The 14,748-nt window shown below is 43.6% G+C and overlaps 1 protein-coding gene across 1 annotated transcript in view; it reads right to left on the bottom strand.

Moving 5' to 3' along the window:
* XYLT1 (xylosyltransferase I) overlaps nucleotides 1–14,748 on the bottom strand; it is a 197,955-nt gene that overhangs the window by 8,695 nt on the left and 174,512 nt on the right. Inside the window, exons 10-11 of the mRNA XM_011991189.1 lie at nucleotides 11,993–12,188; nucleotides 1,702–2,035 (exon numbers count right to left, since the gene is read on the bottom strand). Of these exons, the coding sequence (XP_011846579.1) occupies nucleotides 1,702–2,035; nucleotides 11,993–12,188 (530 nt within the window). The remainder of the gene's footprint in view (nucleotides 1–1,701; nucleotides 2,036–11,992; nucleotides 12,189–14,748) is intronic.

Consider the following 14,748-nt stretch of genomic DNA (forward strand, 5'->3'; position numbering starts at 1 on the left):
GAATATCATGTAGCTGGTAGCTTCATATATACTGACTTAGAAAGTTAAAAAAAAGCAATCTTACAGTACAAAATGTATGATTTCATTTTTTAAAAATAGCAAAGGTTTTGTCATTTATGATGTGTGTTATGTTTATGGTTTAAAAGTATTGAAAAACTTCTAAAAGAATTCACACCAAACTGTTGGCAGTGGTTTCTCTAGAGGTAGGATCTGAGCAGGGAGAAAGACTTTCCCCTTAATAAAAGGAGGTGAAAAGAGGGGAAACAGAAGTATAAACGTAAACCCTTTGAATGGACAAAGAAAAAAGGCAGGTTAGGAACTGACATCCCAGTCCCTGTTCTCCATGGGGATGGAAACCCTGACCTGAATTTCGTGTTAATTTTGTGTTTCATTTCCTAACAGCTGCCTTTGACACATGAAATAAGATACTGTTGACTTTGCCTGTTTTTGAACTTGACAGAAATGCATCATAATGATTTATCTATGATATTTCCCCCTCAACACTATGTTTTAGGGACTCATCCAAGCCAACATATGCCATGCTTTACTGATATTCACTGCTGCCTAATATTCCATTGTATGAACAGGCAGCCAATTGCTTTTCCTTTCCAGTGTCAGACAATCAGACTGTTTCTGGTTTTGTGCTATTAAGAATAACTCTCATGTGAGCATTTCTGTACAAGTCTCTAGAGCCTATACCTGGGAGTGAAATGTCTATTGTAGGGTGTGTGTATGTTCAGCTTTACTAGGAGATACTAAACCATTTTCTAAACTCATCTCATCACTTCACCCTCCCACTAGCACTGCATGAATGCCTGTTACTCCTAGCCTTAGTAACACAGGTTCTTATCTAACTGTCATGCATTTCCCAATAATATGGGTATGAAGGTGGAACCTCTCTTTGCTTTAAATTTTCATTTCTCTCATTTTTAATGAGGCTGAACATCTTTTTCTGGGTGTGAGGGGCCATTCATGTTCTCTCCTCCATTTTTTTCCTCTCTTTTATGGCAGGGTTGGTGGTTTTTTGTTTGTTTTTTTTTGTTTTTAAAGAGGCAGATGGAGTAACTATTTTTGGCTTTGTGGGCCATGCAGTCTCTGTCACAACGATTCAGTTCTGCCACTATAGCTCGAAAGCAGAAGCAGGCAACGTGTAAATGAATGAGCATGGTGACTGTGTTCCAATAAAACTTTATTTACAAAAACAGGTAGTGGGCTGGAATGGCCAACTTCTCATTAATGGCATTTCTTTATAAATTGTGAAGATGAGTACTTTAAAAAAGTGTAGCAAGTATCTTCCACTATTAGGTGGTTCATCTTTTCCACCTGGTGTATCACATTTTTGATGAACGGAAATTCCTGTTCTGGATTTTTTAAAATAGTCAACAAGATTTGCTGATCCTTAATACCTGCCTGGGCGTATTTCCCAGCTTGTCTTCACTATGATCTAGGCCTTCTGGAAGTTCAGTGGGAGAACATCTAACAAATAGGTATCTGATACCTGCACAGATGACATCTCAGTGTGCAGGTAGGAAATTAGATGGTTCTCTAGGGAAACGCAGAGAAAAGTACTGAGAGCAAGGAGTGCCGTTCTGCAAGGACGCTGCTTGCCCTACATCTGAGCAGTGCTGCCTACCGACACCAGAGACCCTCAGGTTCCCGGGGAAGGAATGTTTCCCCCACAGAGATGCTGGGAGTACTCACCCGGTTTGATGGGCTGCCTGTTGGAGAAGGTCAGAGGCGCAACGAGGAATTTGGTCTCTGCAACTGGCACCCAGTGGTGGAGAATTTTCACTGTCCAGACCCCAGGCCTCAGGGGCAAGTTCAAAGGGGGCTTGTAGTGCGTGAATTCGGCAGTGGACTCAATCAGGATGTCGTAGGTGGCTGCGATGACGTTGATGGGATCCACCCAAATGACGGTCACGGTCACGTTGGGCCCCTTCCCCCACTTCTGCATACCCACCGGCTCATCCATGGGCCCCAGGAGACCCCCAAAGTTGCGGAACAGCCGCTCCTTGGCATCCCAGTCAGTGCCGACCTAAAACAGGGGAGTGAATTCTGAAGTCACTGGGCCTGAACTAGGGTGCTAGGTCTCAGAAAGGCCTAGGATCCCCTGTGTTAGCTTTCATATGCCCATTTTACAGATGAAGAAACTGAGGCTCCAACTAAGTCACCTGCTCAAGGTTGCACAGCTTATAAGCAGAAGATCTGGGATCCGGACTCAGTCTGAAGGATCACAAGGCCTGTGGTCCTTTTATTTAAACCACCGGGCCTCCTGTGCCTGGTGTATGGCGTGTGCTTTGAAAAGAAAACCAAACATGGACTGAATGAGTGAATGAGTGAATGAATGAATGAATGAATGAATGCCTTGCTTGCAGGCCATTCCACACAAACATACACCCTGCCACTCAACAGGTATAGCTGGTTTCCACTTCTGTCCTTGGTTTTCCAAATCATACACGTCCACTTTGTGCAATGGTTCTGAACAAGAATAAAGGTTATGTTATTACAGCTGCTCTATCATACGCTAGAGACCCTGAGCATTGCCTGTCATCTACGGGGGTTCAAATAGGTTTCCTAGGAAGAGACAGCTCTGGCTTTCCCAAGGCACCTAGAGCTGGAACGTAAGCATGAGAGTCATCCTGCGATCCTTCCTTCCTGCCAGCCAGCTGGGGATGTGTGCGGCTGTGACCCACCGCAATCCTCTCTGGGCTTCCCTCCTTCCACTTGTGCCACCTGCAATTTCTTCTATATCCTGTAGTCAGAAAGGCCTTGTAAAATGTCCTCTTACTGCTGCCCCCAGGCTTCTTAGTGCACTCAGAGTCTGAGCTCGCCCCGTCCTCCAACTCCATGACCCCCTCCCCATCTTTCTCCAGGATGCCTTGTTTTAGCCACTTCAATCAAGGCAGGTTCATTTCCAGCTCAGCATTCCCGCACCATCTGCCCTGTGTGGAATACGCCTTCCTTGCACAGCCAGCCCCTTATGTCTAAAGCTGCCTCACAGAGTCTTTACCTGACCACCCCGCCCACCCCAAATTTTAAATGGACCTTCAGTCAATCTGTGTCATTCCCTACCACTTTATTTTCTTCCTACCACTGGTATAAGCACTATCTCAGAGTTGTCTGTCGATGTATTTATTCCTTATCTCCTCCAGCTGTAATATAAGCTCTGTGTGAACGGGGGCTTTACCTAGCAGGTTCTCTGCTCTTTCTTGGTGCCTACTACCATGTTTAGTACACTGTAGGTGCTCGAGCAATGTTTGTTGAATGAACGGGTGAATGGCTTGACCAAAAAATGAATGAACTCGGGAGATTCCTGACAATGAGCTTTGTTGCTATTTCAAATCAAATGAAATCAGGGGTCGTCTAATTTGAAAAAAGAGATCTCCCCCAGGTGGATTAATTTAGTGGTTTTGAGGACACAGCATGTAGGCATGTTGGGGCAAATAACGGGTACAGTATGAGCTTGCACTGCCTCTGTTGTCTTCCCATAATTAGCATCTCTAATCTGCGTGCGCACGAAGGTCGGGTGTGGATACACACACCTACATTCTGAGATTTCCTATGTGCAGGGGAAATAGGAGCTGATCTAGTTTCTCATTGTTCTTGCAAGAGTTACCATGTCAGTCCATTCTTTACCCAGGGTACAGAGCTCCACTGCTAATATTTGCTGGGGGATTACATTGTGCCAGGCAGACATGTCCATTCATTTGATACTCCCAAATCCATAAAGGGGAGACCCTTGTCATTATCTTCACTTTACAGATGTGGAAACTGAGTCTCAGCGAAGTGAGATAACTCGCTATGGTCAGAGGGTGCAGAGCCAGCATGGGAACCCAGGAAGTCCAACCCCAGAGGCTGCATTCTCATCCACTATGCTACATATTGCCTCCCATTCATTAATTCATTCACTCTCTCAGTCATTCATTCACCCAACACATATAAATCGAATCCCTACTGCCTACCAGGGGTGGCTGCCATCCGTGTACACTCACTGGCACATATCTTTCAGTTTTCATCAGGACAGAGACTAAAGATTAGGACTAAGAAAGTATCCTGAGGGCCAGGCGCGGCCGCGGTGGCTCAAGCCTGTAATTCCAGCACTTTGGGAGGCTGAGGTGGGCGGATCACAAGGTCAGGAGTTTGAGACCAGCCTGGCCAATATGGTGAAACCCCGTCTTTACTAAAAATACAAAAATTAGCCAGGAGTGGTGGCGGACGCCTGTAGTCCCAGCTACTCAGGAGGCTGAGGCAGGAGAATCGCTTGAACCCGGGAGGTGGAGGTTGTAGTGAGCCGAGATCAGGCCACTGCACTCCAGCCTGGGAGCCAGAGCAAGACTCCGTCTCAAAAAAAGAAAAAAAAAAAAAAACACCCTGAGAGTAACAGAGGTAGTTACTGCTCTGACGTTCCTGCAGGGGTTGCCGTCCCTCCCAGACTTACGAAATCTTGGTATTTTTCTACTACCCTGTGGATCAGCAGGGACCAGCACCTTCTGTCCCCTCGCCCCTGCCCTGGTGCCTAGCAAAGTGCCCAGAACACAGTAGAAATTAAAAGGATACTATTTCTTGAAGGAATAAATGAATGATCAACAGGATTCAGTTCAGACCTTGAAAGGTCTATGGAGATTTCTCTAAAGAAGCCCGATTTCTATTTTCCTACTTATAACCGCTTTCAGCAATGCCTGGTTTGTAAGTCCAGTTTCTCACCTCTCCTGGAGACCTTTCTGGTTTGGCTCCAGCTTCACCTCTGTCATCTCTATCCCTCTCCCTCCCTTCCACTCGCTCCTTGCTCCAGGCCACCCTGGGTTACTCTCAGCACCTCATTCTGAAGGGCTCTCTGTTTCCTCTTGATCTTCTGGCCATGATCCGCCTGTTCTCTGGACCGGTCTACCTTTCCCAGCGTCGTCCTAGCCAGCTCAAACTTGTTATCCAGGTTTTGGCTCAGGTATCACCTCTACTCAGAAGTCTTTCCTGGACAGAGGCACCACTGAGGTACATCTTTAAGCATTTGATCATCAGAGCTTTTCTCCTCACCCCCACAGTACTGCATGTTTTAATTTATAGGTCTCTCTCTCTCTCCAGCTCTAGACTGTTAACTCCATGAGGGCAGGACTTGCTCACCAACATGTCTCTAGTGTCTGAAACAGTGCTGAGCATAGAGTAGATGCTCAATATATCTCTATTTCTATATCTATCTACTGTAGATGTTCAATATCTCTATAGAGATCTAGAAATAGAGATATATTGAGCACCTATTGTCTATTGATCAACTGATGATCTATGTAGATTGATCATCTACTTATGTGTTTATCATCTATCTCTATTCTATCCATCAATGATCTGTCCATCTGTTTACCTATTAATCTATCCACCCATCTATCTGTCTGTTAATCATCTATGTATCACCTGTCTATCAATCTATCTTGAACACATACTGAATGAGTAGGGGCTGAACACATGGACTTCCCTCTACGCACTAGTTTCCAACAGATACTAACAAAACAGATGAATGGCCACAAAACTACTTTAGGGTCATATTTAAGGAAGAGATTTTTCACCAGTTAGGGGAAGATGGGAACCCTCCAGAACACTGCCCTTGGATTCTCCAAAGAAATGAGGATAAATACTTTCCTGGAATCTGAGTTTTAAAACCAAGATAACCTGGGCAGGAGGGTTCTGGAGCAGCTGACAACCAACCTGGGTCTTGTTTCTCAACCGAGGAGCATGACGGGTGAGGGGTGGGGCAGCCTGAGCTGGGGCTCTGCTGCTGTCACATCCTCTGTGACCTCTAAGACCTTCTCAAGGGGCCTCACTGTGGAAGTTCACCACCATCCACTGCAGAATGGTCAATTACCCAAATTCAAATACATACTCAAATTCAAGCTTAACATACTGCTCCCTGACTTCCAACCAACCAGTGGCTTTCCATTGCATTTATTATTATTATTTTTTGAGTTTATAATATGTGTGTATATGTATATATTTCAATAGGCTTTTGGGGAACAGGTGGTGTCTGGTGACATGAATAAGTTCTTTAGTGGTGACTTCTGAGATTTTGGTGCACCTATCGCCTGAGCAGTATACACTGTACCCCATGTGTAGTCTTTTATCCCCCATATCCCCCAACCCTTGCCCCTGAGTCCCCAAAGCCATGTATCATTCTTAAGCCTTTGTTTTGTCATAGCTTAGCTCCCACTTATGAGAACATACAATGTTTGGTTTTCCACTCCTGAATTACTTCACTTAGAATAATGGTCTCCAATTCCATCCAGGTTGCTGCAAATACCATTATTTCGTTCCTTTTTATGGCTGAGTAATAGTCCATGGTGTGGAATTTATTCACTCATTGACTGATGGGCATTTGGGCTGGTTCCATATTTTTGCAATTGCGAATTGTGCTGCTATAAACATGCATGTGCAAGAATCTTTTTTTGTATAATGACTTCTTTTCCTCTGGTAGATAGCCTGTAGTGGAATTGCTGGATCAAATGGTAGAACTACTTGTAGTTCTTTAAGGAATCTCCACATTGCTTTCCATAGTGGTTGTCCTAGTTTACATTTCCACTAACGGCATAAAAGTGTTCCCTTTTCACCACATCCATGTCAACATCTATTATTTTTTTATTATAGCCATTCCTGCAGGAGTAAGGTGGTATCACATTGTGGTTTTGATGTGCATTTTCCTGATCATTAGTGATGTTCAGCATTTCTTCGTAAGTTCATTGGCCATTTATATATCTTCTTTTGAGACCTGTCTATTCATGGCCTTAGCCCACTTTTTGATGGGATTGTTTTTTCCTGCTGATTTGAGTTCCTTGTAGATTCTAGAAATTAGTCCTTTGTTGGATCTATAGATTGCAAAGATTGTCTCCCACTCTCTGGGTTGTCTGTTTACTCTGCTGATTGTTTTGCCTTGCAGAAACTTTTTAAATTAAGTCCTATCTATTTATCTTTGTTTTTGTTGCATTTGCTTTTGGGTTCTTGGTCATGAAGTCTTTGCCTAAGCCAGTGTCTAGAAGGGTTTTTCCAATTTTATCTTCTAGAATTTTTATGGTTTCATGTCTTAAAGTCTGATCCATCCAGAGTTGATTTTTGTATAAGGTGAGAGATGAGGATTTAGTTTTGTCTTTCTACATGTGGCCTGCCAATTATTTCTGCACCATTTGTTGAATAGGGTGTTCTTTTCCCACTTTGGTTTTGTGTGCTTTGTTGAAGATCAGTAAGTATTTGGCTTCATTTCTGGGTTCTCTATTCTGTTCCATTGGTCTATATGCCCGTTTTTATACCAGTACCATGCTGTTCTGGTGACTATGGCCTTATAGTATGCTTTAAGGTTGGGTAATGTAATGCCTCCAGATTTGTTCTTTTTGCTTAGTCTTGCTTTGGCTCGGCAGGCTCTTTTTTAGTTCCATATGAGTTTTAGGATTGTTTTTTTCTAGTTCTGTGAAGAATGATGGTGGTATTTTGATGGGAATTGCACTGAATTTGTAGATTGCTTTTGGTGGTATGGTCATGGTCACAATATTGATTCTACCCATCCAAGAGCATGGGATGTATTTCCATTTGTTTGTGTCATCTGTGATTTCTTGCAGCAGTGTTTTGCAGTTTTCCTTGTAGAGGTCTTTTACCTCTCCTTGGTGGATTTGGGTTTGTTCTTGTTTCTCTAGCTCATTAAGGTGTGATATTAGATTGTCTGTTTGGGCTCTTTCTGACTTTTTGATGTGGGCATTTAATGCTATGAACTCTGCACTTAGCACTGGCTTTGCTGTATCCCAGAAGCATTGAATTCGGGAGCACGTTATTTAGTTTCCATGTATTTGCATGACTTTGGCGGTTCCTTTTGGAGTTAATTTCCAATTTTATTCCACTGTGGTCTGAGGAGAGTACTCACTGTACTTTGATTTTCTTAAAATTGTTGAGACTTGTTTTGTGGCCTATCATGTGGCCTATCTTGGAGAATGTTCCATGTGCTGATGAATAGCATGTATAATAGAATTATTATTGGGTAAAATGTTCTATAAGTATCTGTTAAGTCCATTTGTTGTAGAGTATAGCATAAGTCCACTGTTTGTTTATTGACTTTGTCTTGATGAAGTATGTTAATATTACTGTGTTGCTGTCCATCTCATTTCTTAGGTCTGGTAGTAATTGTTTTGGGAGCCCTAGTGTTAGTGCATATATATTTAGGATTGTGGTATTTGCCTGTTGGACTAGTCCTTTTATCATTATGTAATGTCCCTCCTTGTCTTTTTTAATTGCTGTTGCTTTAAAGTTTTGTTTTGTCTGATAAGAATAGCTAGTCCTGCTCACTTTTGGTGTCCATTTGCATGGAGTATCTTTTTTCACCTTTTTACCATAAGTTCATGTGAGTCCTTATGTGCCAAGCAAGTCTCTTGAAGACAACAGACACCTGGTTGGTGAATTCTTACTGATTCTGTATCTTTTAAGTGAAGCTTTTAGGCCATTTACATTCCACAGTAGTATTGAGATGTGAGGTACTATTCTATTCATCGTGCTATTTGTTGCCTGAATACCTTGGTTTGTTTCATTGTGTTGTTTTGCAGGACCTGTGAGATTTATGCTTTAAAGAGATTCTATTTTGGTTTGTTTTGAGGATTTGTTTCAAGATTTACAGCTCCTTTTAGCAGTTCTTGTCGTGCTGGCTTGGTAGCGGTGAATTATCTTAGCATTTGTCTGAAAAAACTGTGTCTTTCATTTATGAAGCTTAGTTTCGCTGGATACACGATGCTTCGCTGATAATTGTTTTGTTTAAGAAGGCTAAAGATAGGACCCATCTAGCTTGTAGGGTTTCTGCTGAGAAATCTGCTGTTAATCTGATGGGTTTTCCTTTATAGGTTACCTGATGCTTTTGCGTCTTAAGATTATTTCCTTTGTCTTGACTTTAGATTACTCGATGACTATGTGCCTAGGCGTGATCTTTTTGCAATGAATTTCCCAGGTATTCTTTGCACTTCTTCTATTTAGATGTCTAGATCTCTAGCAAGGCTGGGGAAGTTTTCCTCAATTATTCTCTCATTATTCAAACTTTTAGATTTCTCTTCTTCCTCAGGAACAGCAATTATTCTTAAGTTTGGTTATTTAACATACTCCCAAACTTCTTGAAGGTTTTGTTCATTTTTAAAAATTCTTTGTTGTCTTTGTTGGAGTGGGTTAATTTGAAAGCCTTGTCTTCAAGTTCTGAAGTTCTTTCTATTACTCATTTGATTCGATTTCCAGTGCATTTTGCAATTCTCTAAGTGTGTCCTTCATTTTCAGAAGCTGTGACTGTTTTCTATTTAGGTTATATTTCACAGGAGATTTTTCCATTCATATCCTATATCATTTTTTTAAAAACTTCTTTAAGTTGGACTTGACTTTCTCTGGTGCCGCCTTAATTGGCTTAATAGTCGAACATCTTTTTTCTGGTAATTCAGAGATTTCGTCTTGATTTGAATCCATTACTGGTGAGCTAGTGTGATCTTCTGGGGATTCACAGTTCCTTGGCTCTCCCACGGAGCCTGCAGGGCAATCCACCTCCTTTAAAGGCTCTATGGATTCTCTTGTCTTTCCTGGCATGTTTCTGCAGTATTTCTGGGAGCAAAAGTTCATGATGTGGGGCTCCACACACTGGTCTGTCCATCTGAGTGGGAGCTGCAAGTTCGTCCTGCCTCCTATCTGCCATTTTCCCTCTATCTTTCCATTGCATTTAAAATACAACCTGAACGTCTTTCCAGGGCCTGCAAGACTACTCCCTATGGCCTCTTTCCTAGCAGTTTCCTTCTCACTTGCTGCACTCAGTGCATTGGTCTCACTGCAACTCGAGTACTCCTAGCTCATTCCCAGTGCCTCAGGGCCTTTCTATATGCTCTTCTCTCTGCTCCAGATCTCCCCAGGGACTGGTTCTTTTACAGGCTTTAGCTCTGCAGTGATCTCTTTAGAAAAGCCTTCCTAGATGAATCATTCTATCAAAGGTTGTCCCCATCAAGGTCCTGAGTCCCCAGGAATCACATGAATGAAGTTTTCTCTAGGATATCTGTCATTAGCTGAGCTGTTTTTGTTTATCTGTTTGCTCACTCATTGGCTGGCTGCCCCACTGGACTGCAATTCCATGACCACAGGGGCCTGGTTTGTCTGGTTCACCACGATCCCTCCTGAACCTGGCACATTGTAAGCACTTGGTGACTACCTGCAGAAACAATGAGCATCTTTTTTTTCCAAGTCAATAGCATGAGATTCCCATGGACTGGAGAAATGTATCTGAGCTGTTCAGCCACCTGCTGTGAGTCAGGCACTCTGCAAGGCCCTGGGATGGTGCTAACTCCAAGGAGATCCTAAACAGCCTGCAGAGTGGCCCTGTGGTTCTTCCTTCCCTTTCTGTTCATTTGCCATTAAAATTAAGACTTTAGAAAAAATTCAAAATACAAGTGAGGGCTCTCTGCATCACATGCTGTTATTTTTGCCAGTGATTTTGATGGTTCTCACACCAAGGGTACCAGACCTGTGTAGTGAGGACCCTCCCCCAAAGCACTAGCCATGGGGAGGCCAACATCATTTGTCACTGCCAGAAGTACCCAGTTGCCCAACAGCAGGCTGATAAGCAGGGAGAGCCCAGACACCAGGCATTCATCTCTTTAATGGGACATTAATGTTGTCAATTGGCTGCTCAGGCCCCTAGCACAGAATCCAACTGGGGCAGTATCTAATTGCCCCCTGACACCAATAATTTATGGAGTGGGCTCCCTTGGCAGCTCACATCCAGCAAATCCACTAGGAGTCTTAATTGAAAACAGTGGCTCAACAAGAAACTCTCACTGGTGCCTGTTTTTCATGGGGATACATACATTCGCTGGAGAACAGGTTAGGCAGGGCCACAGAAGCTAAAGAAGGACTGTCAAGGAAAATATAAGCAGGTGGGACTCCCCCTCTCCCCAACATACTCTCAGCCCCTCAAGATGTACCACAGTCTACAATCAGACTCTTGGTCCCTAATCCAGCAGTCAGAACCATTGAGACAAATCACCTCCTTAGCCCTTGCAGATGTGAGAAAGGCAGAAACCAGGTGCTGTAGTTTTGTGTGAACAACAGGCACCAGGCTTGATCATGCTTCCCCTTCCTTCCTGCACCACGACCCAGGTACACTCACTCACTCATTCAGAAGTCTTACTCAACATCTACAAACACTATGTACTCTCTGTGTGCTGGAGATACCGCAGTGAAGAGGGAGACACAGTTCCAACTCTCCTGTGAACAATCAATGAGTGACCAGATAAAGCAACAAGATAATTTTAGATAGTAAATGCTACGAAAAAGTATTAAAATAGGGAAGGGTTGGGTGGAGAATGTAGTTATTGCAGCAGCTTAAGTGGGTGGCCGGGGAAGGCTTCTCTGAAGGTATATCATTTGGATTTAGATCAGAATGATCAAAAAAAAAAAAAAAAAAGCTAGCTATGTGACCCATCTGTCCATCCATCCTTCCTTCAATCCATCATCCATCTACTCATCTAGTCAGTGACTGATCTGGTACTTCCCTTGAGCAAATCCATGGGTGCTAAAAACTGGGGAGACAAAACCACAACTCAGCATAGGATTTGTGGCCAAAGAGACCTAGGTTGAATTTTGAGCTCTCCCACTTCCTAGCAATCCAGAAAATCTTTGGATCTCTATCAGCCTCAGTTCTCCATTCTGGAAAATGCGACTAATATTACTGACATTGGTTTAGGAGTCATCACTGGCTAGGATAAAATATTCAGAGGGGCAGAAATTCTACCCTAAAAAATACATCCGTGTTCCAGTTGGTTTCATCTTTCCCTGTTGAAGATGCTGGTGCCAGTGACTGGGGCCGGAGAGCCTTCTCCGGGCACGGGGTTAGCTTATCTTTAGGGCTCTCCAAGTCCTCTTCTCCTCCATCTCCAACTAGAAGTGTCAGATACTAGAGTAGAATCTGGCCAAGGGAACTGCAAAATACAATGAAATGTGACAAGACCTGGCCTCTTACCTCGGAAAACTGAAGCCTCCCAAAGTCGCTGGGTGGGCTTGCGATCTTGAAGACTTTTTTTGGCATCACCCAGGTCTCCAGAGTCTCCAGTTTGCTCACGGCCAGATTGGTAGCATGATGCTTGATCAGAAAGCCCTGGAAGCGGTCGGCAAGGAAGTAGAGGTGGACAGATGCTGGGTGGCCCATTGGGTAGTACCTGAAAACACAGGCGCTCATGGGTTAGGGCCCAAGGTGTGTAGGATCACAGGGAGGCTCCCCACCCACCAAGCTAGTTTTGTCCCTAAAGCAGTCCCCATCGTGTACAGTGCCTACCATTTTCCTTGCATCTGTCTGAAAGCTGCTCCCTCTGTATCTATGATCTCAATGACTAGGAATACTTTTTTCTTTTGCTGATTATAAATGAAAACCATGCTGACTGTAGGAAAGTACAACAAAGAAAGTAAAATGACTACTTTCCATGCCTCTTCCCATATATGATGTCAATTCACAGATATTGAGTCCTCTGGTGCTTGGTAGTGGGCAGTGAAAATGGGGTGTGAACACTGTCATGTTGATGGATTTCCCTTTGGCCTTATTTCCTGTGCATCTATTTGCATAAACACTACATAGTTGGCATCTATCTATCCTAGCTATTATTCTGTCTTCTTTGTATAGTATTTCCTGAGGATTATCACATCTTTGAAAAGTCTCTGAAGACATGGTTTTGTATGTGTTGATGCTCGGTGTTTCATCATCGGTAATACCAGATTTTATAAAGCAAGTTCCGTATCATTGGATGATAACTCTAATTTTTTGCTTCTGTAAACAGTGCTGCATTCAACATCTTTGAGCAAAACCTTTCATTTGTCTCGCCTCTGTTTAAATCTCCGAGGCTCTTCGTGTCTGCAGCTTAACTGTTGCGGAAGTACTGATTTATTCTCTCACAGTCCTTACCACTCACACTGGTTATCATCATTAACAACGATTGCCAATCTGAGATAAACACACATGCAAAAGTGGCTTGTTGTTTTAAAATGCATGTCTTTGATCCACAAAAGCTTGCTGGCTGAAAGGGACAGGGTAGCGAAGCGGCGATGTCCAGAGAAAAGGGGGAAGCAGAGAGCAAAAGAGGAGAACCTTGGAGGAGCCCCGCTTGGTATCTTTCCTACTTGTCAGATAAAAAGCTGCCGCTTCTGCAATGTGTAAATTGCACAGCACTAAGAAGGCGCTTGTGGGTCCTTCGTAACAGCATTTCACAAATCATTGTCCCTGCTCAGCTAAACGCAGCCTTCCCTCTGGTCCTGATCTGGAGTTTTAAGTCTTTATGTCCAATTATAACAGTTAGGGAAGCTGCCTTCTTGTGTTCACACATCTCCTGAAATCATTGCCTTGTTACTGGATTGCCTTCCAGGGGGCATGGAAAAAAAAATGAAACTTGAACAGTCCTCAGATTGTTTGCTGGGCATTCAAAGTTCATGCAAACTTGTTTTAAATCTGGACTTTGGGAGTGGACAGTCCAGGGATTGTGCTGTCATTCCACCACTGCAGCAAAATCTAGGCAGGGCTGTCATATAAACCTCCTACGATGACAGAAATGTTTTATTTATTTATTTTTGAGACAGAGTCTCACTCTGTCACCCAGGCTGGAGTGCAGTGGTGTGATCTTGGCTCACTGCAACCTCCGCCTCCCGGGTTCAAGCGATTCTCCCGACTCGGCCTCCCGAGGAGCTGGATTACAGGCATCAGCCACCATGCCTGATTTTTTATATTTTTGTAGAGAGGAGGGTTTCACCATGTTGGCTAGACTGGTCTCAAACTCCTGACCTCAAGTGATGCGCCCGCCTCGGCCTCCCAAAGTGCTGGGATTACAGGTGTCAGCCACTGCGCCTGGCCAAAAGTTTTTTATTTCCACAGGATTTGGGGGGAACAGGTGGTATTTGGTTACATAAGTTCTTTAGTGATGATTTATGAGATTTTGGGGTCCCCATCTCCCAAGTCACTAGCAATGTGCTACTGCTGAGCACTTGAAATATGGCCAGTGTGACTGAGGAACTGAATTTTAAATTGTATTTAGTTTTAGTTAATTTACACTGAAATAGCCACCTGTGGCTACCGTATTGGACAGCAAAGATACAGTCATGAAAGAGCCAGTGGTCGCCCGCATTCATGTCCCCAAATCTCCCATCTCCTGTATCTTATGCTCTCTTCCATGTGACTTTGCAAGTTTCCTTGTACCTGGGAGGCAGAACCTAGTTTTCTACCTCTGGAATCTTCTTTGGACAACAGACAGTGGTAGAAGGGCTGTCCTGTCAGTTCTGAGGCAGGGCCTCAAGATGCCTTGCACATTTCTGTTTGCTTTCTTGCTCTCTTGAGGTCACCATGAGAGTATGCCTGGGCTAGCTTGCTGGAGGAGGAGACATTTGAAACAGCAGAGCTACCCTAGTTGTCCCAGCTGAAGCCATCCTAGGCTCAGGCAACTATTCCCAGCCAAGGACCACAGAGCCACTTCCCGACTTGCAGTTGGCTGCAGATACAGGAGCAAGGCCAGCCCGGACTGGAAAAACTGTCCAGCTGATCTGCAAACTTGAGCGTTACATAAATGCGTATTGTTTGAAAACACTGATTTGGGAGTTGGTGGTTACACAGTGTTATCATGACAGTAGACACGTAAAGCACTGCCAGTGTGTTCTGTGAAGCAGGAGAACTTGCTGTCTTTGGAGTCAAAGGAAGAAAGTGTTTCCAGAAAGCAGCAGTCAAAAAAAAAATGTAGAAGTCAA

Source organism: Mandrillus leucophaeus, unplaced genomic scaffold (genome assembly GCF_000951045.1).
Source record: "Mandrillus leucophaeus isolate KB7577 unplaced genomic scaffold, Mleu.le_1.0 Scaffold390, whole genome shotgun sequence".
Taxonomy (NCBI): domain Eukaryota; kingdom Metazoa; phylum Chordata; class Mammalia; order Primates; family Cercopithecidae; genus Mandrillus; species Mandrillus leucophaeus.